Source organism: Mchenga conophoros, linkage group LG20 (assembly GCF_057382185.1).
Source record: "Mchenga conophoros isolate Kocher_MC1m ecotype Shallow Benthic linkage group LG20, M_conophoros_male_GT1.1, whole genome shotgun sequence".
NCBI lineage: Eukaryota > Metazoa > Chordata > Actinopteri > Cichliformes > Cichlidae > Mchenga > Mchenga conophoros.
In genome coordinates this window covers 22403338-22427726 of record NC_140545.1, presented here as the reverse complement: position 1 = coordinate 22427726, position 24389 = coordinate 22403338, and the positions used below count along the sequence as shown (strand labels likewise).

Genomic DNA, 24389 nt, shown 5'->3' with positions numbered 1-24389 from the left:
CTGCACATTTCTCATTCAACTCAAATAATTGAGAAACATGTATATAAGAGAATTTAGTAATTTGAGAATCACTTTCCACCACTTTCATATTCTACAAAAATCTGCACAACTTTTTTTTTTCTTGGTAGTGATTTGCAGTTTTCCATTTTGACATTCTTCTTTCTTTCGCCCTTTACCCCCAGTACAGGCCATGAACAAGACACCTCCAGAGTTTTCCCTCTGGGGAGAAAACACTCTTCCTAAAGCTAACACTACACATAAACTACACATTTCCTATCAACCATAATAAGAAATAAAAGTGAAAATATAAAATTGAAAGGATAAGTGAGAAATTAAGTGCTATGATATCCCAGGATAATCAATATTTTATGGTATCTTAGATGGGAAAGGGTGGAACATAAAATTGAAAGTTGAAATAACAAATTGATTTCCCTTGGACTGAGTGTCAAAGTATGATTTTTGCCATTACACCTTTTAATCTTTAGTGTAAAATTACTTCCAATGCATTCGTAGATAAAGTGTAAAAAGAAACTGCAGCAGTGAGACCTCTCAACAGCAAACTGCAGCAGCAACAATTTCATAACCAATGAAAACAAACTGAAATTTTACCCTTACAAGGACATGTATATTCTGAAAACTGAACCACAGTAGATGATGAATAGCCTGACCTGTCTTAAGAAAAAAAAAAAGTTTAGTTTTAACAAAATGTGTCAGTTTTTCCACATTTGGTCAGTCAGCTGTCATTACAAAAACAAAACAAACGTTTCTACAGTAACTACAAGTCACTCCTTATTTTAACCACCTTACTTTGGTGTGGTATAGCAGAAAATGGGAAATGAATTTGTCAGTAAGAAAGTGATGTAAGTGATCGTGATTCAAATCTCCGGCTTGGATAAACAACCACTTTCATAGCACGACACCATTCTTCATGACTTCCTTTCCATTCTCCACCACGCTCCCTAGAGTAAATACAGTGAAAACTACAGAAACCATGCACACCCACCTTGTCTGCATTACAAAGTCATCCTGTTTGGCTGGATTGAGCTTTTTTTTTTTTTTTTTAGTCAGTTTTCAGGTCTGTGGGTCATATGTTTGATACCCCTGGGTTAAATCTTTTATTTCTCAATAGTTAAAAGTGTGCAAATATAAAGTGATCAGATGGCCAGCAACTGAATTATGTGTGTTGACTGTAAGTTATGCTTCCAATAGTTTGCCTGCTTTTAAGACCACAGTATGTCAAGAGTTGGTCTGCTTTGCTGTTATCATTTCACATTGAGGATGTTAAAAGACAAGGACTATAAGCTGTAAAAAGCCCATTACAGCTCTATAGCTAGTTGAGTTACAGGCAATTTTTAACCTTTTTGTAAATTCAGTAAAGTCATAAATACCCAAAAAGTGACACATCCATGGTGTTTTCATTTGTGATATAGTCAAATTTTATTCAAATTAGTTACCATCCTGTAGCTGTTTTGTCTGCCCGATGGCTTTTTTAAGATGCATGCATGCATGCAGATCCAGTTTCTCTTCCTGTTGTTAAATGTGGACCTAAATATGAACAAGACCTTTAGAAGGTAAGATGTTTAGTTAGCCACACTTAGCAACAATCAGCTGTCTGTGTATCCTGTGACACCAGCTGGCAGTTTGCTATTCAAACTCAGAAAACCAAAGATCCTAAAGCTAAATCTAAACAATAACATAGCTTTAACAACACCAAGCTTTGACTTGAATTATTTAAGCACTTTAAAAACTACAGGTGAACTTTGAATGGCTTTTATTGACCAGTTTGAGCTATAAGAGGCCAGGATTACGGCTTTCTTTATGCTGACATAACAATTCAGTGTGTCAATATGTTTATGCTAATTTGGTTAAAATGACAGGAATATGTTCCATGCGATAAAAATTTTAAGTGCAATATTAAACATAATAAATTCTGACATGGACACAAGTTGTACCACCAAGTCTCTGATGATTTTATAACTAATCGATTTTACCACAAAAAACCCTTAACTAACATCTTTTAAAAATTTGGAGTTCATTTATTTTTGTTATCTAGCATTCGTTTCATGTGTTGTCTCTTTAGGACAGTAACGTATTAGATTATGTCTATTATATCGCAGTTACTGGCATAACTTTAAAAGATGGTTGTGGGACTTGGCGTGAAGTACATCTGTGTTCTGGGCACTCAAGTTCAAGTTTACAGCTTAAATACCAGTGTTAATTTAAGCTTGTCCACTGTAACCTGCTAATTTCTGTTTGTTTAAGGCTCAGTTTTATGAGTTGTCAGCCTTTGTAAACACCACTGTAGTGTCCTGTCTGATTTAGTTTAGGCACTGACGATAAATCAGGAGGCACTGCTTAGAAACCAAACCCTGTTCATCTCCAAGAAATGACTGTGATTACAGAGTTTACAGGAGCTGTTGGATTTTACTGTAAACTTATATTATTTTGGTTGTTTTTAATTAAATCAGAAGCAAGTGGAAACTATATACAGAACAAACATTGTTTAAAAGCTGATTCCATTTGATTTTTACAGAGAAAGCTGTGAGAGAACTAATTATATTGTTTTGAATGCATCTATGTACTGCGTTTAGCAGGTTGTATTCTTCCAAAGAAGGCATCAACCCTCTGAGGTCCACATGTAAGTCGGAATAGGTGACAATCCTAACCTTAACTTTAACTCTAAACCTAATCCAAATATATAACTCTTTATATAACTTTTTTTTATTTTGTATAAATTATTCATTAAAGTACAATTGGGGGGAAAAAAGAGAAAATAATCAATATAACTGCGCCACATCAAGAACTACTACTCTGTTTAATTTCTAAAAACAAGAAGAAATATATGTTACAAGAACAAAATATTTTAACTAAGAGAGTTTTAAATATATATAGAAAAAATTGTAGTATTAGAAAAATGTTTGCGTGATCTTTTTTTTTTTTTTTTTTAAGAAAAAAAGGTCAATGCATCATACATACATGCATCATATATACCCAATTAGGGTAAATCAATATAATAAATATTAATTAGCACAACAAATGTAAGCAAGAGTAAATAATTCAGTATTAATCAAAATACACTAGCGAAATAAATGTTCAGTTTTAAAATAAGAATAAGTTATTCAAAAAAAGTTTAACTCCTTCGTCTTTGTTGTGGATTACAAAGACGAAGAAGAAAATATCTCTCCCTCACAATCTTTCAGATCTTTACATATCAAGCATAAATGAGGCTTGTGTGTAGTAATAATAAATTGAGCTTGCCATACAATTATAATGTGAATAGAGCTGCTACAGGTCTTATAGCTTAATTACATAAAGAAATATGCTATTTACCATGTGTAAAATCATGAAATAACATACTGTTAAGATTTTTGTTTTTTGTTTTTTTTTAATCATCTAAGAGTCTTTTTTTTTTTTTTTTTTTTTTTGGGGGGGGGGGTCCCCCATTCTGAAACCAAACCATTGGTTTTGAGTCATTACACAAAAAATCTGTGGATGTCTCTGACCTGACCCTCTCACATTTAGCTGTATTTGTTTGGTACTTTTAGAACTTTGCCATATTTAATGAAGCTATGCAAATCTGTAATGAGTCTTTTTTACTAGCTATACATATTTTCAGAGTAACAGGCCCTGGGGTACATGGAGCGTCTACATTTTGTTCTTTTTTTAACTTTAACATTTTTCCAGCATGTTTGAGCTCTTATAACTTTGTAACGCAGGTGATAGGCATGTTACATTTTTACAGCTGAAAAATACATTTAAGCTCTGTTAAAAGCTGGAACTAGTCCGACTTTTCAATGTAAAGCCATTGGTCTAACAAAGAGTAAAAGAAACAAGCATTGGCACCCAGGATGTTTGATCTGTTTTCTCATATTTCACTTGAAAAAAATACCTCAATAAATACATTTTGGGTAAACTTTAAAGGTTGTCATGTTGTGTAGGTCTTATAGCTTATGGCTCTGAAACAGAAGAACAATCACATTTTCTATATAAAAATTCAGACAGTTAAGTCCTGAAGAGATCTTTCGAAATCCCTGCAATGTGAGCACACAGAAGGGATTGCAGAGATCAAATTAACACAATACTGCTTTTCGCTGTATGTCTGTCTCCATAAATTAAAAGATAATAAATACAATTACTACACTGGTTAATTCTTTACTCTCTCACAGATCACAGCAGGTGTTTGACCTGCCCGGCTTGCTGCAGACTTCACCTCTAGAGGGCGTGCCGATTGAAAGCGGGAATGAGAGTGGTGTGAGCAGCAGCGGCGCGCCTCGGCGGAGCGGAGCTGCGCCAAGCAGCCAAAGTTAGACAGCATTACGCCGGAAATTAGAGGATTTTCATGTCAAAATAAAAGCCGAAAACGCCACAATTGGAACGTGCGAGAACCACAAGAAGTGAATAAGCTGATGCAATAGTTGAGATTTAATGGAATAAAACAAGATAGGCGTGAAGAACAAACCTTCATACTCATTTTAGTCAATTTTCTTTTAGCTGCTGTCAAGGTCTTTTTTTTTTCTTTTCTTTTTTTATTACTGGATCACTAGATTAAATGAACACCCAGATAAGAAGCTATGCATTAAATATTTATATAAATGAATGTAGTTCTTTTAGTTATTCATCAACTTAATCATTAGAAAACTGGGTGTTGCAAAAATATTGTTTAACTTGCTGCTAAAACTTGTTTTAGTTTGTAAAAGAAGGCCTGTTGTTCTCATCCACAGAAATCCTTACATGCGTACTATATGTAACACTGAGGTAAACTGTGCTTCAAAGCTATTGCTTATTTTTTTTACAAACACAGACCTTCATGTTTGTCTAGAGCCCCTTATGTTTTTATTTGCAATATAGTTTTGATTAAAAAACCCATCATGGGTCTTTGAACTTTACTGCACAGAAGAAGTTTAATACTAAAAGAATGGATTCCGATTCTGCTTCTGAAACTGGGCTAAAACCTGCAAAGAATCACATTAGTCCTGTATTTTAATTAGGGGTCAAATTGTTTAACAGCTGGCTTGCATCAATGCGATAATATAACTCAGAATTCATTATGAATGCTTTTTTCTAGTATGCAGGTGAAATCCTATTATATCCTGTGATCAGACTTTGTAAATTTAAGATATTTGGATGGTTTAACTATATTTTAAAAAAACGACACACCAATAATGTTAAAAGTTTTCTATCAGAATCAGAAAGCTTTAATAATCCCTAAGGAAATTATGTGGTTACAGTTGCTCCAAGACTGTAACAGTAACAGACTGAACAAAATGAAATAATGCTGTATATTACAAAGTTTACAAAGTATAAGGAATAGTTGTAATTATAATGATTTAACTTGGCAAGAGTCACATACATTATGTTCACCAAATATAACAGTGGTTCTAAAACATTTTCTATGATGTCACCCTATAGAAACCAAAAACATTCAGGGCCTCAGGGGTGCAAGTGAATTTACAGGTAAATAAAGCATCAGCAAAATGCTGCTTGTTTCTCACCCTTAAAGATAATTTTCAATCAGTTTGGTTTCACTTCGTACTTTTCCACTGATCATCTGAGCCTCTAACACTTCGATAACTACTGAATGTTTGTTTATCAGAAGCATGCACAGTGTGAGTATGAGTGACAGCACTGGCTGATTTCCAATCCTCTGCTGGGATTTCAACTTCATACTTTTACTTACATTCTAGCGGTTTTTTATATTAATGCTAAATACAAAATAAATCAGTCATTAAGAGTTTAAAAACAATTATAATCACAGAAAATATCCATGGGAAAATAAAACAACAATAATTTACATACATTTTATAACTATATTTTGCAAAAAAAAAGAGCAAAGAAAATAATAAAGGTTCTAAACAGTCTTTCTCGTGCAGCCCCACAAGTTTGCGCCCTTTTTGACAGACGTAAACATTGGTCCTGACTGACCTCTGCCTCTTTAAAAATCAGCCTAGGAACGCAGTTTGCCAGCAGATCGTTTTGTGCTTCGTACATAACCCGTGCTGTGTTAAGATCAACTAAATCTCTGAATTGTAAGATGTGTAGTTTTTATGTTCCTTCTGTCAAATACGTTTAGGATTCTTCTGCAGCGGCAGCAGCATTTGAGTTTGAAAACCGTATACGGAAGTGTGATGTTTGTACTCCCCCTGTCTTGACAGTGGTGCTGGGAGCCGAGAGGGTCAGGGGGAGGAGAGGCAAGGGAGTGGAGCGAGAAGACGACAGGAGGAGATCCACCACAGGGTGACCAATTTAACCGGACCATCCTTGGACCGCTAGGCTACAAATGGTCCTCCACCCTGGGCGCCACCACCGACAACCACCGCGCCGAATCGGATCGTGTGCTGCGCTCCTGTCGGCGGATAGAAAAAGATGATCTCGGTGAGTCCGTCCTTTTTTTTAAAAAAAAAAAAAAAACTGCTGCTGCTGCTGCTGCACACCGCAGGCCGACATATATAAAATATGTTCTCCTGTCACACAAACGTCTCGGGCGCTGTTGCGCTGCGCCGCAGACGCCCGTGCCACCTCGCTGTCAGTACTCCATTTGTGCTGAAGTGAATGACATGGCTGGCGACAGTTGCTGCGAGGCCTCTGCTTCACATCGGCGGCGGTGTGGCGGCGGTGGTGGCAGAGGATACGCGGCCAGTACATGTTTTCCACTGGCGGCCAAAAACAACATATCTGTGTAGCAGTGGGGAAAGGATGAGCCGCATCACCGTGCGCCTGTGTTTCCGAGCACAGCTGACAGCGCTGACGGGCTGGCTTGCATCTCGCACGAGGCGCTCATAATGATTCGGATCTTTTTAATGACATAACTTTAAACTCAAACACCTCTCTTTATGCGCTAATTGCCTTTCGAATGCGGTGGATTTCTTTCTTTTATTTTCTTTCTTTTGTAGGCGATCGCTCGCTTTCCTTGCACTGACTGATGCTGAGGAATGTGCAGCAGTAATAATATAAATATAATGCTAATCTGTTTATTTACCCAAGACTCGTGTTTGTCAGTGCACTAATCCTGTGAGCTATTGCTTTGCTGCAGACTGAAGGACAGAAGAGGAGAAGGAGGAGGGGGGACGACAAAAAGAGAATAAATCGCTGACAGAGGCGTGTTGTGTCCTAAGTTGAGATACGGGACGCGGCGGAATGGTTTTATGGTCCCCGCTATGGTTGTCACACAGGCCGTGGTGTTATGTAACAAGAAGCCTACGCTGTTTGAATGCGGGCCCTCACACACGGCCTGTCTGTGCATGGCATTTAGGCACAGGATCGCAGGCACATCATCCGCACATGAGCTAAACAGGGCCGCAGAATATGCGTAAATTGCCCTTTCAAAATCCACAGCGTACATTTGGTCCCCCCCACCCACTACCAACTGCTTGATCCTATTTTATTTCCTGCATTTTATCCTCTGGATGAGAAGTGCACCACAGGGAGAAAGAGACGCATGCATACGCGCCCTCGGACATGTCTACTGCCCCGTAATGAGTGACTTGAATGCTCGCTGTTTGTGGCCAGTTGTCCGGTTTAAAATGCCCCTTAGGAATCGGTCGGTCACCCCCCTTCTCACCCCCCTCCCCTCCCTGCCTGTCCTAGAGCCAGTGGGGAGGGATTGGGGGGCGGAGAGTGCAGCCAGGCACCATGCAAACACAAGCGGCTGGCAGCTCCGCGACGTTTGCAAATGGGCATGAGCTGGTCGACCTTGTGCAGGGGAGCGAGGGACGCAGCCGTGGAGGTGGGAGGAGAGGGTAGGGAAGTGTGTGTGTGTGTGTGTGTGTGTGTGTGTGTGTGTGTGTGTGTGTGTGTGTGTGTGTGTGTGTGTGTGAGAGAGAGAGAGAGAGAGAGAGAGAGAGAGAGAGAGAGAGAGAGAGAGAAGGGTGGTGAGGTGGTGTTGGTGGTTCTCCTTGAATGTTGTCGATACGCTGCCAGGGAGGAGGGATAGGCTACAGCTCGGACAGATACGTGCCAGCGAAGGCGCATGCAGGCAGCAGGATATAGCGAGGAAAATCTATTTTTGCTTCAACAACACATCGTGCCTCTCTCCGGTGAAAATACCGGCCGAGGAGGAGGAGGAGGAGGCGGCGGGTGCAGCAGCAGCAGAAGCGGCTGTGCGTTTCCTGCGTTATGCGTTCGACTCTGCACTACGGAGCTGAGGGTATCTGGCAGACAGACGTTTTATAACTCAATAAGGGACTGTAACAGTGCTTACAGTGAATGATTACAACGCCAAACTGTTATTGTGTGTATTTTCCATGACATGAGAGCTCTAATAGTGATATCACAACAGGTAGAAACACAATAAATTTGAACAGGTCAGCACAAATTCCCAATTTAATTCCACAGACATGCCCATTTTAACAGACACAGTACTGCACGTCCTAATCCATATTCTTATTCTTGGACTCAGCTAGAGTGGCTCTGGATTCAAAGTTATCCTTTATGTATCATTGCTGAAGTTCAACCACTGTCTGTAAAAACTGGCCACCCTCTGTTTAAACCAGCCATCCTATAATTAATTAAAGCCAGCATGAGTTATTAAACAAGACATTATCTTATACACAGTATAGCAAAATGCAGTAGTGAGTAGTGAAATTAATGATTTTGCTACTTTAGGCATTTGCGATCGAAACAAGAAAACAAAAATAGCAGACAAAAGTGAACTTTTATTAACAGTAATTTGAAAGGGAAGTTGCTGGGCCCATTTCAAGCTTCACAATATTAAACTTGAACTCTGCTAGAGTAGCTTTGCATAATTCAAAGCAGTTTGAAAATAATCCTTGTCTATCTCCTTGGCCTTTGTGCAGTCCCTCAGTTCATTCTCTGTCTGAGACAAGTTGTTATAGCTCATTTCTTCTGTTGGAACATCTGTGTGCCCGACATGACCACAATACAAATGTCTGCTTTTGTTGACATCATACAGAGCCAGAGTAGAAAAAAAAATGAAACATTATTCTGAAGTTCAAGCTTTTGCCTGTCAGGGGTTGGTTTATAGAATTGCTGACCTCATTATTTGAAACTTGCTTTGTCAGGTCATTGTTAGGCCATCTGGGGCTAAGGTTAGGGTTAAGTTTTGGTTAACGACCAGCCTTTTTTTTATGGATTATTTGATCACTTGAAACACCCAAAAGAAAAAGCTTTAAAATGTAAAATTTTCTAGTTTGTGAAAATGTAAGTATTTAGCAGGTGGTCACAACAAAACCCAATCCTAACAGGTTGCAGATTACCTGGTACATGTTAAGAGGTTATCATGTTATATTACAGTATGCGTATATATAGTACCAATCAAAAGTTTGGTCATAGTCATAGTATTTCTTTATGATGGAAACAAAAAACATTTCAGCTGTCAGTCACCTACAGCAACTCGAGCTTTCTTCACCGAACTGAACCAGGAAATTGTGCCTTTAGCCAAATATGTGTACCTTGGTTCAAGCTTATTTTGCTGCCAAATTATTGTTCTGGATAAATCATTAACAGCCCAATGAGAGGAAAGCAAAACCCCAAATACACCTTAAACACTTTTACTGCCAGAGGATTGTTTTGAACTTACCAAAGACTCAGGAGAAAGTTCGATTTTTAATACCATCGCATGATGTAAGTCGCCGGCGCAGATAATGTGAAAGACAGCAAAAGAATCATCAATTTGAAGATTCCACTTCCAACCATCACTCGTGTTTTGTTATGACTTTTAATTGTTCAGAATTTTCCAAAACACTTAAAACACACAAATTTTCTTTTTGTGTGTGATGCATGGATACGATTTTCTTTCTTCTGTGGAGCTCACAGGGGTCATTCTCTTGTAAGGTAACATAAAGGCAGGCATTAGAGTGCCATATGCTATGTTTTCTTTTGGTTACCAAATATAACTGATAATAAAAATATGATTATGATTATCAAATTAAATTAGAAGACAAAAAAAAGTTTCTCCTAAACTTCATGGCATTAAGAGAGATGTAATATTCGAGATCATAAACCACATAAAGTAAACATACATAGAAGTCTTTAAAGGTTAATAAAACAGAGTGTGCTCTGAGTGTTGTCCTGTTAGACGGAGAGAAGCAATTTTCAGGAAAAGCACAACTCCAAAAGTTTAATTTCATTTATTCTGGAGTTCACAAAAAATCCCTACTTTTAAATTTTATCCAACCAGACGACAAATTACATGTAAGAAAATGTATGTATGAAATGCTGTGTGTGTTATGTACAACTAAAGGGAAAATATAGGTGAACAACTTGTGATTTAATCCTGCCGTGCCCCAGATCCTGTCATGTTGTATATGCTGCTCCTGTCTTGACAGTGTCCTGTTGTCCGGCTGCATTTATCTCCATTTTTCACTCGTCTGTTTATTGTTGATTGTGATTATCAGCAGAGCTTGAAGGAACCTTTCTGCATCTTCAAGCCCACCTGCCTTCAAATTTCTGTGTTTATACCAGAGGGTGTTTTGTTTTTTGTTTTTTTTGGTCTTTTTGTGTGTGTGTGTGTGTGTGTGGGGGGGGGGGTCAAACGGAGCAGGTTCTGGTTCACCTTAAAAAACCCACACCTACATGCTATTTTGGGCCCCCTCCCCCAGCTCTGAATCCATTTTCAGACTATATCAAGTGTGTCTGGTTTTCCAGGAAATTAGATTTATGTGCATTTTGCTCTCAGTATGATGCATTTTATTTCCTGTCAATTTGCGCATGGAGAAGCTTTTCCCCCCCCCTCTAACGAGCTATTAAAAGAGCTAAACGTGTGTCAGAAGAGTTTATTAGTATGACTACTAGCATCAGTGACAGGCTGCTTGTGTGTTTCACCTGATTACTTAAAAATGTTTTTTTGCTTCACCTTTTTCTGTTTGTCACTGTACAATCTTCTGTGTGTGTTTTTTTTTTTTTTTCCCTTTAGACCCAGCAGGAGCTGTGGAGATAGGCCTGGCAGCAGAGACTGGTCATCTTATTAATCTTGGTCTCTGATCACTGGCTCTGGCACAAACATCTGGAGCTTTGTGCGCCATTTAACCCCCATCCAGTCACTCCCACCCTGCGGCCCTGCAGCGTGGCTCCTAAAAACACCTCCTTGCGTCTTCAGAATTTTGTCCACGGGGATAAATGAGTGAACCGGCTGCAGGGGAAAGGGCTGGGACATGTACCAGAACCCCAACAGGTAAACGAACAACTCCTCTACTCCAGGCGAGGCGAGGAGTAAAACGGTGTTTTGGTCCTCCACTGTGGTATCAGTGCTGTGGCTGTTATGTGAACTGTTCTTTTACTGAATGTTTTTCCTCTCTGCTCACACAGAATGTCCTGGTTCAGTGGTTTCCTAGTTGCCAGAGTGGACGACCGCAAGACTGCGTGGGGGGAGCGCAATGGCAAGAAGTCCAAACGGAAGGGAGGCTCATCTCTCTGCAACCCGCGTTACATGAGCTGTCTGCGGGACCCCGATGCTATGGAGCCCCCTTCCGGAGCCCCCCTCCATCAGCACCACCGCGGAGGGGGGGCAGGGGCCATGGGAGGTGGGGGAAACTTCGGCGTCCGTTGCGGATGGCAGGAGGACCACTATGGCAAAAGGGGAGGGGCTCCGAGCGAAGGTGTGGGGCTGAAATCAGTTGACCTGGGCTTTGAGGACGGGGAGTTAAAAGGGAGGAAAGGGGGATGTAATGGAGGAAGCAGCGACATGGGCGACGAAGGTCCCAACGGCGCAGCGGGGGTAGTGACGGCTGCGGACTGCTGGCTCAGGGTGGTACGAGTATTCCAGTCGAAAAAATTCCAGTCCCGCAAACTGGAGCGTCTATACCAGCGTTACTTCTTTAGGCTGAACCAGAGCTCCTTGACCATGCTCATGGGGGTACTTGTGATCGTGTGCGGCATCATGCTGACCTTCCACTGTGTCCACGCCGCCCCTCACGTGGCCTATTCGTCAGCCCTTTCAGTGGCGATGGCACTCTTTATGGCTCTAATGGTAGTGTGCAACCGCAATGGCTTCCACCAGGACTACATGTGGATGGTCAGTTACCTGGTGATCGGGGTCTTAGTGTCCGTCCAGGTTTTTGGGGTGCTCATGGTGGCACCCAGGAGTGCTTCGGAAGGCATTTGGTGGTCCGTGTTCTTCATCTACATCATCTACACTCTGCTGCCTGTGAGGATGAGGGCGGCGGTACTAAGTGGAGCAGTGCTGTCCATCATACACGTGGTCACCACCTGGCAGGTCAACCAGGAAGACAAGTTCCTTTGGAAACAGGTAAAAAGCCTGATGTCTGAATGTTCTGTGGTGTCTTTGCTTTTCATGTGAAGCGACACAGATGGCCAACAGTAGTTGCTTTTTTGTCTCCATACATATTTGCTTGGCAAGTGAAAGATCGCTGGTTCATTTCCAGCCCACAGATACAGATCTCCTTTGGGGTTGTGGCGGGAAGGGAATCCGGTATAAAACTGCCAAATGAAACATGCAGAGCTAACTGCTGTGGTGACCCCTGTGACAAGGGAACAGCTCCTTCTTCTCTTCCCATTCTGTGGTTATTGATTTGTTGTCCTGCTGTTTTTTAGAAGTTCATGATCAAGTTCATACTCTCATATCCTCTTAAAACACACAGGCTCTTGGGTGAGTCACTCATTATAAATGGCTTAGAGTGTAGCTAAGCATTGGTTGAATCAATATGCTGAGGTCTCCAGCAAAGTTTTTAACCCCCAACCTGAATAATAAAAAAAGAATGCCATTTTCCCACATTTAAAAAGTATTCGAATGACCAGATCCGTTTGAAGCAGAGCGCCACCACAAACAGGAACCCAAATGGTTTCCCCCCTGTTAATGGCCAGTATTGGCCTCTTACAGATGTATTGGTAGTCGTGAGATTAAAGCTGTTTTACAGAAAAAAAGGCGCTTGGATTCATTTAGTAATGATAACGAAGCAGCTGCGGCTCAGCAGACGGTGGTGCAAAAACAGGCGGCCTTTTCACATTTAGGTTTTACACATACTGCTGTTAAGGTAGCTAACAATAACATAATAATTCCGTTTAATGCTCCTAAAACCATGGTTGAGAGGTCCAACTGAAGTCTGTGACTTGCTGGCAATAGCAGCCTATTTTACCTCATCTGCCAGTCAAAGTGGCCACACCCCTAACTCCATGAGGAGGAAACAAACTATAGAGGCTAAAGGGCCTTGTAGTTTTGATGCTTTTAAGCGGAGCATTTAACAAGGGAGTGTGAGGGTTTACTCAGCTTTGGAGCCAGAGCCTCAAGTGACACAAAGAGGAACTGCAGTTTTTGGGACTTAATTGTTGGCTTTATTTCTACAACCCTGAAAGTTGCTGCTTTATGTAGCCAAACCATATTGACTGATATATTATCATTTTTTTACTCTCTAAAAAAACCCTCAGGTTTTAAGATACCATAGCAATAACAGCAGGAATGGTGGTTAGTACCTTACTTTGTAATAAAACTGCATAACAGCAGAATAGTACCTTCTTACTTTTGTTCTTTTGACAAGTCAGAGAAACACAGTTTTAAGCCAAGCTTTTATCCCCATGTTTATTCTTCTTGGGCGTTATGCAAGAGAAGCATAAGAGCACTCAGATTGATTTAGGAGGTATCTAAATTAAAACTGCATTCTGGTAGAACATCTGTAAATGCTTTGAAGGCTGTAACATCCTAATAGTGATCTCTCAAATGTCACCTTTGCAAAACAATCTGTATTTACACGTCCAGGAGACAACAAGCTAAGTTAGATTCATTGGGAGTGGCCTTCCTGATGATTTGATGATCCAGTTTTTGTTCAAATATACTTGGTGCCTTTCTGTGTGGCGTTTGCATGTTCACCCCGGGCCTCTGGGTATTTCTGCTGGGTATTTCCAAAGACATGCATGTTTGGTTCATTGGTGGTAAACTGAACTGGCTATAGGTGTGAACGTGAGTATGAATGGTAATCTGTATTTCTGTGTTCTGTGTTAGAGTTTACGGTGTACTTTGGGTTTCTCATAGCATTTTTTTTATGGAATAAGCTGGCTGTAAGGGCTGAAAACAGAGTATATAAGAGCCAGGAAACAGAACAGAAACAGTTTCTTGTTGCAAAACCAAAATATGGAGCTGAAAGTTGTTAAGTTAGGTGATGGTGCACTGATATGAGTAAGGTTTCTTTTCTGGACTTAATTAAAATCAGTAAAATAAAACACACTCAAATTTCTGACAAGCACAACCAAACCAAACCAATGAGAAAATCAATTAACAGAAAATATGAACACAAATGGCATCCTTGGTGTAAATATTCTACATGATCCATCCAGTTTCCTCCGCTTATTCAATTCAGGGTCACTGGGGGGCTGGAGCCTTTCCCAGCTGTTGTTGGGAGAGAGGCAAAGTACACCCTGGACAGGTTTCCAGTCTCTCTCAGGCTAACACATAGAGGCAGACAACCACTAATGCACACGTTCACATCTACATCCAATTAACCCAACCCCATGTTAGGTTGTTTTTGGCCTCTGGGAAGAAGCCAGAATACTCAGAGAGGCCCCAGTGGCCCTAGACTGGATTCAAACCGAGGACGTTTTTGCTATGATGTGACAATGCAGATTTGTAATGAATTTCTGTTGCAGTGTGATTTTAAAAAAGCAGAAATAATTAGTCATTTTCAAAAACTTCTATTGAAAATCAGCTAATTTCAATAAAACACATTGCCGAAACTGGTCAGTTTAGTTATGAGTTTGTTGCTTTGTTAGGCAAAAGTAAAACTGAGCCTTACTACAGTGTGATAGGAATTTTATGTACCTACCCGACACTCTATAGATAAAATATTTATTCACAACAACAGCAATTACGTTCAGGTTCCAACTGTTTTGGGTTAATTAAAAAAGGGGAAACAATGAGGTTTTGAATATGCAAGCAAAACGAAACGTTGGATGTATAGTGATAAACTTCTCTGTAGATTGACTGAACTTGACTCTCAGTCATATCCCTGACTGCATTTAAAACACTGACATCATGCTGTTGATGGGGCGGCTAGCATGTGAACTGTAAACGGCTCTGCTGGGTTTTGTCACCACGTTGTATGTGCGTATTTACATGGACTTTGGGGCTTATGGGTCTCGCTGTACAGTGTGTTGTTTGTGCGTCATGCCAAGGACCTAGGGGCTCACTGAAGGTCAGTGGGCTGAATGAACCGCCCCAGCTGGACGGCTGTAAGTGTGTGCGCGTATGTGTGCTGTTGTGTGACAGTGGGAGAATACCATGATATAAAGCAGTATCACTCAGGTCTCTGTGCTCTCACACAAGGGACACTTTGTACTTTTCTCTCAGGGTGGGGGTGACGGGGGTGAGGCCGAAAGAGAGGGGGGGCAATATGGTGGATGTTTGGCCTCTGTAGTGCCTTAGCTGTTTTACAGCTGTCTTCTCCTCTGGGAAAAGTTATGCAAAACAAAATAGGAAGGCCATTACTAAGAAACAATAAGGGGGATATTAGGCTTAATCTTAACTAATTGTCACTGTAATGCATTTATCGACTCCTGTGTTATAATATTGTGATTGTTTATTATAAATTAATTACTGTAGCACAGGAGTAGATTAGGGATTCGTGGGAACTCAGTAATTACAGCGTGCTCTGTCACATCAGGCACGATATATCATAGTGTAATCCATCACATGTTCTTACATTGTTTGCCATCGTTACGTGAATGAAAGTCATGAGATCGCTGCAGCCCAGCTATGCTGTTAATTCCTAAGGTCGCTTGTGTACCGTGTGACCAGCTAATTCAGTGTCATCAATCACTGCTTCACGCTTGCCTGCAGCTATTTCCTCTTTCTCCCATAACTCATTAACCGGCTTTCTCTTTGGATGGATGAGTACAGGTGATTGGTGCAGGCGATTCGAAAACTGGGCATGACGAATGATGTAAATGCAGATAGTGTTTTTGTTTTTTGTTTTTTTTTAGGGTGGAGAGTTTGTTAGACTCTAGATGTCTTATTTCACTTCCCTTATTTTCTGTCAGAGTGAAGCTGATTAATCTGCATCACATAAATTGGGTTGGTTAGCATAGTTGATATGCTAAGCTAAAAAATGAAGAAAATTCTGTTTGTAATTCAGTGGATTTCTTTGAACTTTACCTGAAAACCTACAGAAATAAATCACTGGCTGAGGTTATCGTAGCTCAGTCTTATAGCTAAATTTGGACATGTATGAAGAGGCAAAAATAAAGGAAAATGGTTTGATTAAAGGCAGAATTAAAGAAATATTAACAACTAAAGCAGTGCAGTACTCAATCTTTCTCACTTGCCATGCTTTAAATATCAATGGATGCCAAAATTATCATTGAAATTGAAACAATTAGATAAATTGAGCAGCTCCGCATCAAACCCTAGTTTCATTTGCTTCTTGCAGAAATCATTTAAAGCCATAATCAAGTCAAAGAGAAACGATGAACTGAAACCACAGAGAACGTTGTTAATGAATAAAAAGTAATAAAGTTTGGGGAAATTGTTGCTGTTATTATTCCTGCATAGATTAGTATTTATAGAAAGCAGATATTATACTGCATACTCAGGTAGAATTAAATCTTGGGGAGAGATGGGATACACCCTGGAAAGTTGAGACTGCTGGAACCACTGATGACCCTGTTGTATGCCTGATTTAGACTAGATTTAGAAATCTACATCATAACTTACGACATAACCAGAAACCTCTTTTAAACCTGCAATGTAACCTTCCTGCGACTACCTGCAACTCGGAAGGTTACAGCAAAGAGTTAAAAAGGGTTTCTGGTTACGTTGTAATTTACGACTTAGATTACCCGCAGAAGTCTAAATCAGGCATAAGTCAGAAAAACTGTGTTTTAGTCTGGACGGGTTAAAACTGAGACTCTTAGTAAAAGATGGTGTTTGGTTCCTGGTTAGGTCTTACATTTTCAAATCGGCAGTGAATGGCTTATTTTTATTGCCCTGCTTTCCTTGAGTGAAAGTAAAATTGGCTGCTCGCTTATTTTGCAAGGGGTCACAATGGCACATCCATCTCAGATGGCCTTTCTGACCCTACCCAGGGTTGGAACCAATGTTCCCTCTAAGCTGCGCACAAGCGCACTTGCGCACTGCTGGCACGGTCTCTGCGCACAGAAAATCTGTGTTGCGCACAAAAAAATCTAACCTGAATTGAAATTAAAATTTAGTATTTAGTATTTAGTATTTATTTATTTATTGTCATTGTCAAGAACAATGAAATTGCGTTTGGGGCTTCCATACAACCCCAAAAAAAGAAGAAAATAATAAATACCCCTTAAAACCCAAGTGTACATATTTAACCCAGTGTGACTCCAATGCAATAAGACAATCCTTAGCAATAATGTTCGTAGAAATTCAGACAAAGACCTGAGAAACATGACAAAATACAACAATGCAACCCATTCAATATTATTGTACTGTGAGATATGATATCAGATATGATAGTTATCTATTTAAGAAAGAGGGGGGGGCAGGAGGGGGAAGAGAATAAAGATATGATGCACCAATGCAGACCAGTTCATTGCTATTAAGAAGTTGGATATGGTTATTGTCCGTGAGAGGGGGGCAGAGAGTTCAGGAGCCTCACAGCCTGTGGATACAGGCTGTTGGCCAGTCTGGATGTTCTGGCCTGTATAGACCTGTACCTTCTCCCTGAGGGCAGCAGATGGAAAAGGTGGCGCGCAGGGTGATGTTGGTCCCGCAGGATACTGTGCACCCTCCTCAGACAGCGAGTGGGGAAGATATTACTGATCTCTGGCAGACTTGTTCCAATAATTCTGCCAGCTTCCTTCACCACCCGCTGGAGTGCTTGCTGATCGGCCTTGGTGCAGCTGGGGAACCACACTAGAAATCCATACGTCAGAACGCTGCTGATGGCACAGTTGTAGAAGTTCAACATCAGAGATCTGGGAATGTGTGCGCTCCGCAGTCTCCTCAGGTAGTAGAGGCGCTGTTGGGCCTTCCGTGCAACTGAGGTGATATGGTTGCCCCAGGACAGGTCCTCGGTCACAGTTACCCCCAAGAATTTAAAACTGCTCACCCTCTCCACCGCCTCACTGCCAATGAAGAGAGGCAGATGGTTGTTATGACCCCTCTTCCGGAAATCTACAATGATCTCCTTGGTCTTTTTGGTGTTTAAGACCAAGTTATTGTCGTGGCACCATGACTCTAGTTGTTGCACCTCTGTCCTATAGTTTGTCTCATCATTGTTGGATATAAGTCCGAGCACTGTAGTGTCATCTGCAAACTTAACAATGAGATTGGACGCGCAAAATAAATACGTTAACAGTTCTGTTTTGCAGTGTTAGTCAGTAAGTGACTGACTGCTTCAGTTTGGGATTAGAACGATGCCACCTTATACCATAGTGCAGCTAATGATGTGATTCACATTCGTATATACGCAGCTAATCAACGTTGTTGACAGGCTATGACAGCGTCCTTAGCTAGCAAAGCAGCGTGGCTGATGTGGAGTGAAGCCACGTTAATGACAACGTGTACAACCGTTGGAGATGTTAGCAGGACAGACGGAACAATTGACGGAAAAAGTGTGGACTTTATACCAGTTTTTAAATTGTGACGATAGGCCACGTAAAACCAGAGTTATGATAAAAATATATACAATGTTTGTCTTTTTTTTTTCCCTGGATACTAACGTTGTTTTTAATTACTGTGGGAAGAAACGGTAAAAACGGCATTTTATAAGGAAAACGCTCGAAAGCACTCTTCACCTGTGAGCAAAAACAAAACCAAAAAACCCCACCCTTTCCTATTGTTGGAAATTTTACCATGTGGACCAATCAAAAAAATTATATGGCAACATGGCATTTAGTTGTTTAGGAAGGGAGGAAGTTTTAGGAGTGACAGCGGTGTTTGAGATGTGAGAGATTTGAACAATGAGGTGACTGCTGAATGTTACAGGTGTTACAGGAGTTCAAGGTTCAAGGTTCAAGGTTCTTTATTTGTCACATGCATAGTTATACAAGTATAACACACAGTGAAATGTAGCCTGACACGCTCCATTTCACTGTGTGTTATACTTGTGATACAGGAGTGATACATCTCCTGTTGTCAGGCCTGCAGGTATCAGGCTGTTGTTCTCCTTTATCTCATAGTGGACAGAAATTATTTTTTGGAGTGGCACAAATAATTTGTGTGGCATCAGATTTGATGCAGAACAGCTGATTGTTCTGTAGATAGTTTGAAATGTTTATTTAAAAAAACGCCTTGGCTGCACTTTTAGGTAAACAGCTGCAAGAAACTTTAATGTTTGCAAAACTCAGTTACTTTTTTGAAGAAGTAACTATATAATTAATTGCCCAACATTGGTCATTATTTACAGTATTTTGCAGACCGAGAGTTACAGGACTCGCTCCCAGACCACAGACTCATACTCATAATACAAATCAGAGCTTTATTAAAAAAAAGAAAGTTGTGTTTTCAAAATTGGAGTTCAAGTTATTTTTACTTCCAATAGTGTTAACATGCTACACAGGTCATGAACAACATTTTTTACATTTTCATTGTAAGTGGGCTAAAGCAGTTAATTAAAAGTAGTCTAACATAAATGTAAATGCTGTAATTTGATTATTTTAATAAACCATGTGACTTGGATGGATTCGATGCTGGCGTGACCACAGTGCACACGTCTGCTGTTGCTCACAGTGGTCGCTCAGGGAGTTTGTGTGTTCGCTCAGACACATGAAAAATTAGAGAGAACATTGGTTGGAACCAACACTGAGAGTACACTAGCTTGTGATCCACTGAGGCTGGGTTTGTGTCATGAATGGTCAGTGTGTTAACCACGGAAGTAAATGGGCTTTTTCCACAGTCTACTCATCTTGGAAGATTTGTTCTGTGGGAAATAAGAGTTTATGACACCTTTTGTTCAGCAGGATAATCTTTAAAAATTAACAATACCTTTGAAGTATAAATGCAATAAATGGACTTTAGTGTCACTACGAGTCTCATAGTCACCAAATCCCGTGTGGGATGTGATGAACGTCTCCAACGTCATCTTCAAACTCTTTTAGCTGCTCGTTGGCTTTGAAATTCACAAGTGGCATATTTAGTACAGATTCTGTGCTGTAAAACAAAATGAAAGCGTTTCAAGCTTTTGTGAAGTCTTATTGTCCATATTGGATGTGATATAACCACCGGACGCTCAGGAAAAATGTGTACTTCCCAGCTGGTTGTTTCCTGGAGGTTGCTGGATTTTGCTGCATGAAATCAGATGCAAAGAAAGTGCTGCACATGAAACCTAATGATTGGTGTGGTTAACAACAGATTGCCTGTAGTTTTTCAAGGGTTGCTAAGGATTGGACATGGAGAAGGTCACCTTTTACTTTTCCCTCATGACTGGTGGTTGTCAGATGATCATGGACCAGTCTCCTGGCCTGGGGGCGTTGTTCACTTGAACCACCATTGTCCAAAATTATGGACAAGCCACTGAAAAAAACCTTCATGAGGATTCAACAGGAAGTGCAAAAATATAAAATAATTTGTGGGTTTGAAGACAAATTTCTGCAACACTCTACTCAAAGACTGAGTTCTATTGCATGAAAAACAAAGGCACAAAAAGATTCATGGTTTTGCTGTGGTTATTTTTATAAACTGACATTTTGACTGGCAAACTGAACAGTTTAAGGTGAAAAGCTAAATTAGCTTGTCTGTCTCTATAGCATATATGCATATGATTAAAAAAGACAGACCTTTACTGCTTTAAACATTGTATTACTGTGACTTGTTAAGTAGGATATATCACCACCAGAAGAAGAAGAAGAAGCTGCTTTTGGCTCATAAGGGGTCGCCATAGCGGGTAGCTCCACCCTGGACGCCCTTGATCTGTGTCTCCTCTCCGAAGCAAACTGTATATCACTGCACTATGGAGCAACTTTAATATGCCATCGTCAAAATAAAAGAACATTTAATGAAGTTACAGCAAATTTCTGCATGAATGTGAGTGTTAGGATGTGTGTTCTGCTCAGGGTTGCTTTTTTTGTAACATTTCTCAGACGTGTTCAGACCAGCTAAGACTCTTGGAGACATCTCATAAGTGTGTAATCGCTGTATGGGGGGTACTTTTTGTTCAACCCATGACATTTCTGGTCCTCAAACCTTTCAAAACACAGGAAGACCTTGTGGTTGTTCCCTATTGCTCTTGGATTTGGTTTGGTAGGTGTGTTTTTACAGCTGTAGAATCGAGGATCATCTCTTTCCGCACAGCCTCGCACTGTAAACCACAAAATGTGGCGGTTTGATCGACCTTGTTGTATAAGGCTTACGAAACAAACACTAACAGTTTAAACATGGTTCGTGTTCGCCCTGTTACGTGAGTTGCGTGAGCTTCACTCTGCTGTTTTTGTGTCACGATGTCTGTGCTCCTCAAACTTCCTCAGCTGAAATCAATTAGCTGTAACTGTACAGTACGTACACATGTCCCCTGTCAACTCATACACACACGCACACACACACCCGCACACACACGCTTTGTTATGGTTTACGCCTTCCCTTCTCCCCTCTATTGAATGTTGTCAGAATTGCTGCTCTTTGTTTTTCTTTGGGAAATAACATCACAAAACAATGGTCCTGCTCGCCTGTGTGTGGGTGTCCGTTTCTGCGTCCATACTGACATGTGCTTGTCTACCTCCGTGCTCGGCATTAAATTAGAAACATGCAGCATGCACGCTTGAATCTGCACACTTTGTTTTTGCACCCTCGATCTTCTTTTTGTCGCACAATCTTCTCACGCTCGCACCTTTCGCACAGCAGAGTTGTTTGCTTTACGGCCACTAACAATGGCCAACATTGTCGTGGAGATGTTGTTGACACAAGTGCCGTGAGAGGTCAAAGACTGGTTCCTAAAAATACCTGGCCTTTGGCGTTTCTGCTAACTGTTGCGTCACATGGAACAGTCTTATCAGAGCCTGCGTCAGAGCAACGGGCAGGTCACTCTATCCCCCTTTTCTGTGGATACACATTGGCCTGCTCTTTCACATGCCCTGAAACACACTAGCCTCACTAGGGTAGAGGCTTCTAACGCTGTATAATCACAGATAGCCCAACCATTCCTTTATCTTTTAAAGTTGTGTGTAGATGAATGGGTATTTGAGTTTTGGCCACAGACGAGATGGCGGGTTAAGAAAGAGCACAGAGGGCAAATCAGGCCTCCTTGTAGACTACGAGGACCCTGAGTCAATTTGTTACACTGGCTTCCTTGTCTAGCTCTTATTTAATAAGTATTTTGTATTTGTTAGATAAGATTAGAGTATGCAAACCCCCTGGGGTTTCACGTCAAACTTTCCGAAAGGCTGTTTACTCAATTTTCAAATTTCCATGAGGTTTCACAGAGAATAGATGCATTTCCATCAGAGGAAACCTCACACAGACCATATCAGCTGTTTACAGTTTCAGCATCTCCCGGTGCTGGAGTAACCCTGTGTGCGCATCATGCATCAGGATGAGGGGCGGGGGGCGCTTGGATCTCAGTGGGAGAAGCGTCAGCCTGCGATGGCCACCTGTGCAAAGCCGCAGCTAGGGCTGAACGATTATGGAAAATAATCTAATTGCGATTTTTTTGCCCCAATATTGCGATTGCGATGCGATATGCGATTATTTTTTAAGGTCTTTGTCTTCTGTATTATTAAACAAAGACAAGCAATACATCATATAGTATGGCCAATACTATATTACATTAATTTTAAACTGTTCTTTCCTGGAAGACAGACCTCTGTTATGATGACATGAGGTGATGCATGAATTGATGACTGACATTTTTATTTAACTTCTTCAATCACAACAGTATATTTGAACATACACAATAGTTTATTTTTAGCTTACAAACATCTGAGCATAAAGTGCTAACAAGGAACCCTGGTGTAAACATTAAAATGAAAGTCAGTACAATGTGCAGATTGCAGAAATATACATTAAAAAAAATCAGTGGCTTTACCACACTCAGTTTTTCGACATCTGTGAACTACTAGACAGTCATTCAATTAAAAAATAATATTAAATAAATAAAACTAATAAATAAAAAATACACACATCTTACTGATCTCTGCAGTCAGTAACATTACACATAAAGTGCAAACATAATAGCAATTGTATAAACACACACACAAACACGCCTTTAAAATTTAAAGGCGTGAAATTGGACGGTCTAGTTCTGATTAGCGTCACCGCTGTCTCGGTGGAGTTTAATAAACTCGGCCGTCTGCTTCTTGCTATCTAAAATATAACCAGACACTGGTGTAAATTCTCGACTGTCTCATACTTCTGTTTAATAAGTTTTCTGTTTGACGTTTAGTCAGCTGTGTGAAAACCAAGGAGGAACCCACCCGGGGGATTAATAAAGTTTTATTTTATCTAATCTAATAACTTTAATCTCAGCCAAACCGATTTACTCACGAACAAACAAAACACTGAAAAAAGCCCAACAATAACATTTTTAGGTTGTCTAAGTGACTTATATATTACGTTTAACCCGAGCAGCGAAACTCCGCGGTGATCTGAAAATGATGTGCCGGGAGTTGTGCCGTTCTCGGCCGCATCAGTAACCCTCGAGCTCCCGGCTAGCTGTCGAGCTGGTGGGTAGCAGACGCCTCTGAAAACGTCGAAGCACTTTTGCAAATATGGGATATCTTGATAAACCGAGCAGATATTTGATGTTTACACAACTACTTTCTCGCCTGAAAATATGTTAAAAGTTTATTTTGTGACCCTGAAAGATTAGTATGAGTAATTTTAAAACTTAGTAGCGGCCGCCATTGCTGGAAACTGGAGTTTGGCTGGGCCGCGCTATGAATTCTGGGATATGGTAGTAATTTGGACAGCCTTCGGCGCGTCGCTGTGACGTAATCGGTCTACAAATGCGGCCTCAGGAGGATGCAGCCCATGAATTTGGACATGTCCAGAGTATAATCGCAGCCTTTGCGGTTAGAAAATTGCACTTGATCATGTCGCGATATTATCGCAAATGCGATATATCGTTCAGCCCTAGCCGCAGCTATAGAATAAGGGAAAGAGGAACGGAGCAGAATCTGATATTCTCTGCACGTAATCCTTCCACAGCCTCCTTGATAAATAATTTGTGTGTTTAACTCGGCAGCAGCATTTTAACGAGGCTACCTGTCACATGTACGCTAGGCTCACAAGCAGGATGGGACACGCACAGAAAACACACAGTGAAGAGAATTTGGAGGGAAATTTATTTTTGACTTTGGAAAATGATCAAATACAGTTATTTAGTGCTTAGTATGGCACAGTTCCACAGTTCCATTTTTTGTTGGACAAAGAGTTTTTGTAGTTTTGCTACTGTAGACCAAATCAAATAATCGATATGTGACAGAAATGCAGACGTTCACCTTTAATTTCAGGGGTTTTGTGAACATTTTACATGAATTGTTTAGGAATTACAACCATGTTTTATACACAGTCACCAGTTTTCAGT

At 40.6% G+C, this 24389-nt stretch overlaps 1 protein-coding gene across 1 annotated transcript in view; it reads left to right on the top strand.

Annotated features, from left to right (window-relative positions):
* The first annotated feature begins 6159 nt into the window (after nt 1-6159).
* Nucleotides 6160-24389, top strand: part of LOC146550782 (adenylate cyclase type 6-like) — a 51861-nt gene continuing 33631 nt past the window's right edge. The window contains exons 1-3 of the mRNA XM_085261079.1: nt 6160-6372; nt 10871-11128; nt 11263-12202. Of these exons, the coding sequence (XP_085117205.1) occupies nt 11109-11128; nt 11263-12202 (960 nt within the window). The 5' untranslated portion in view covers nt 6160-6372; nt 10871-11108. The remainder of the gene's footprint in view (nt 6373-10870; nt 11129-11262; nt 12203-24389) is intronic.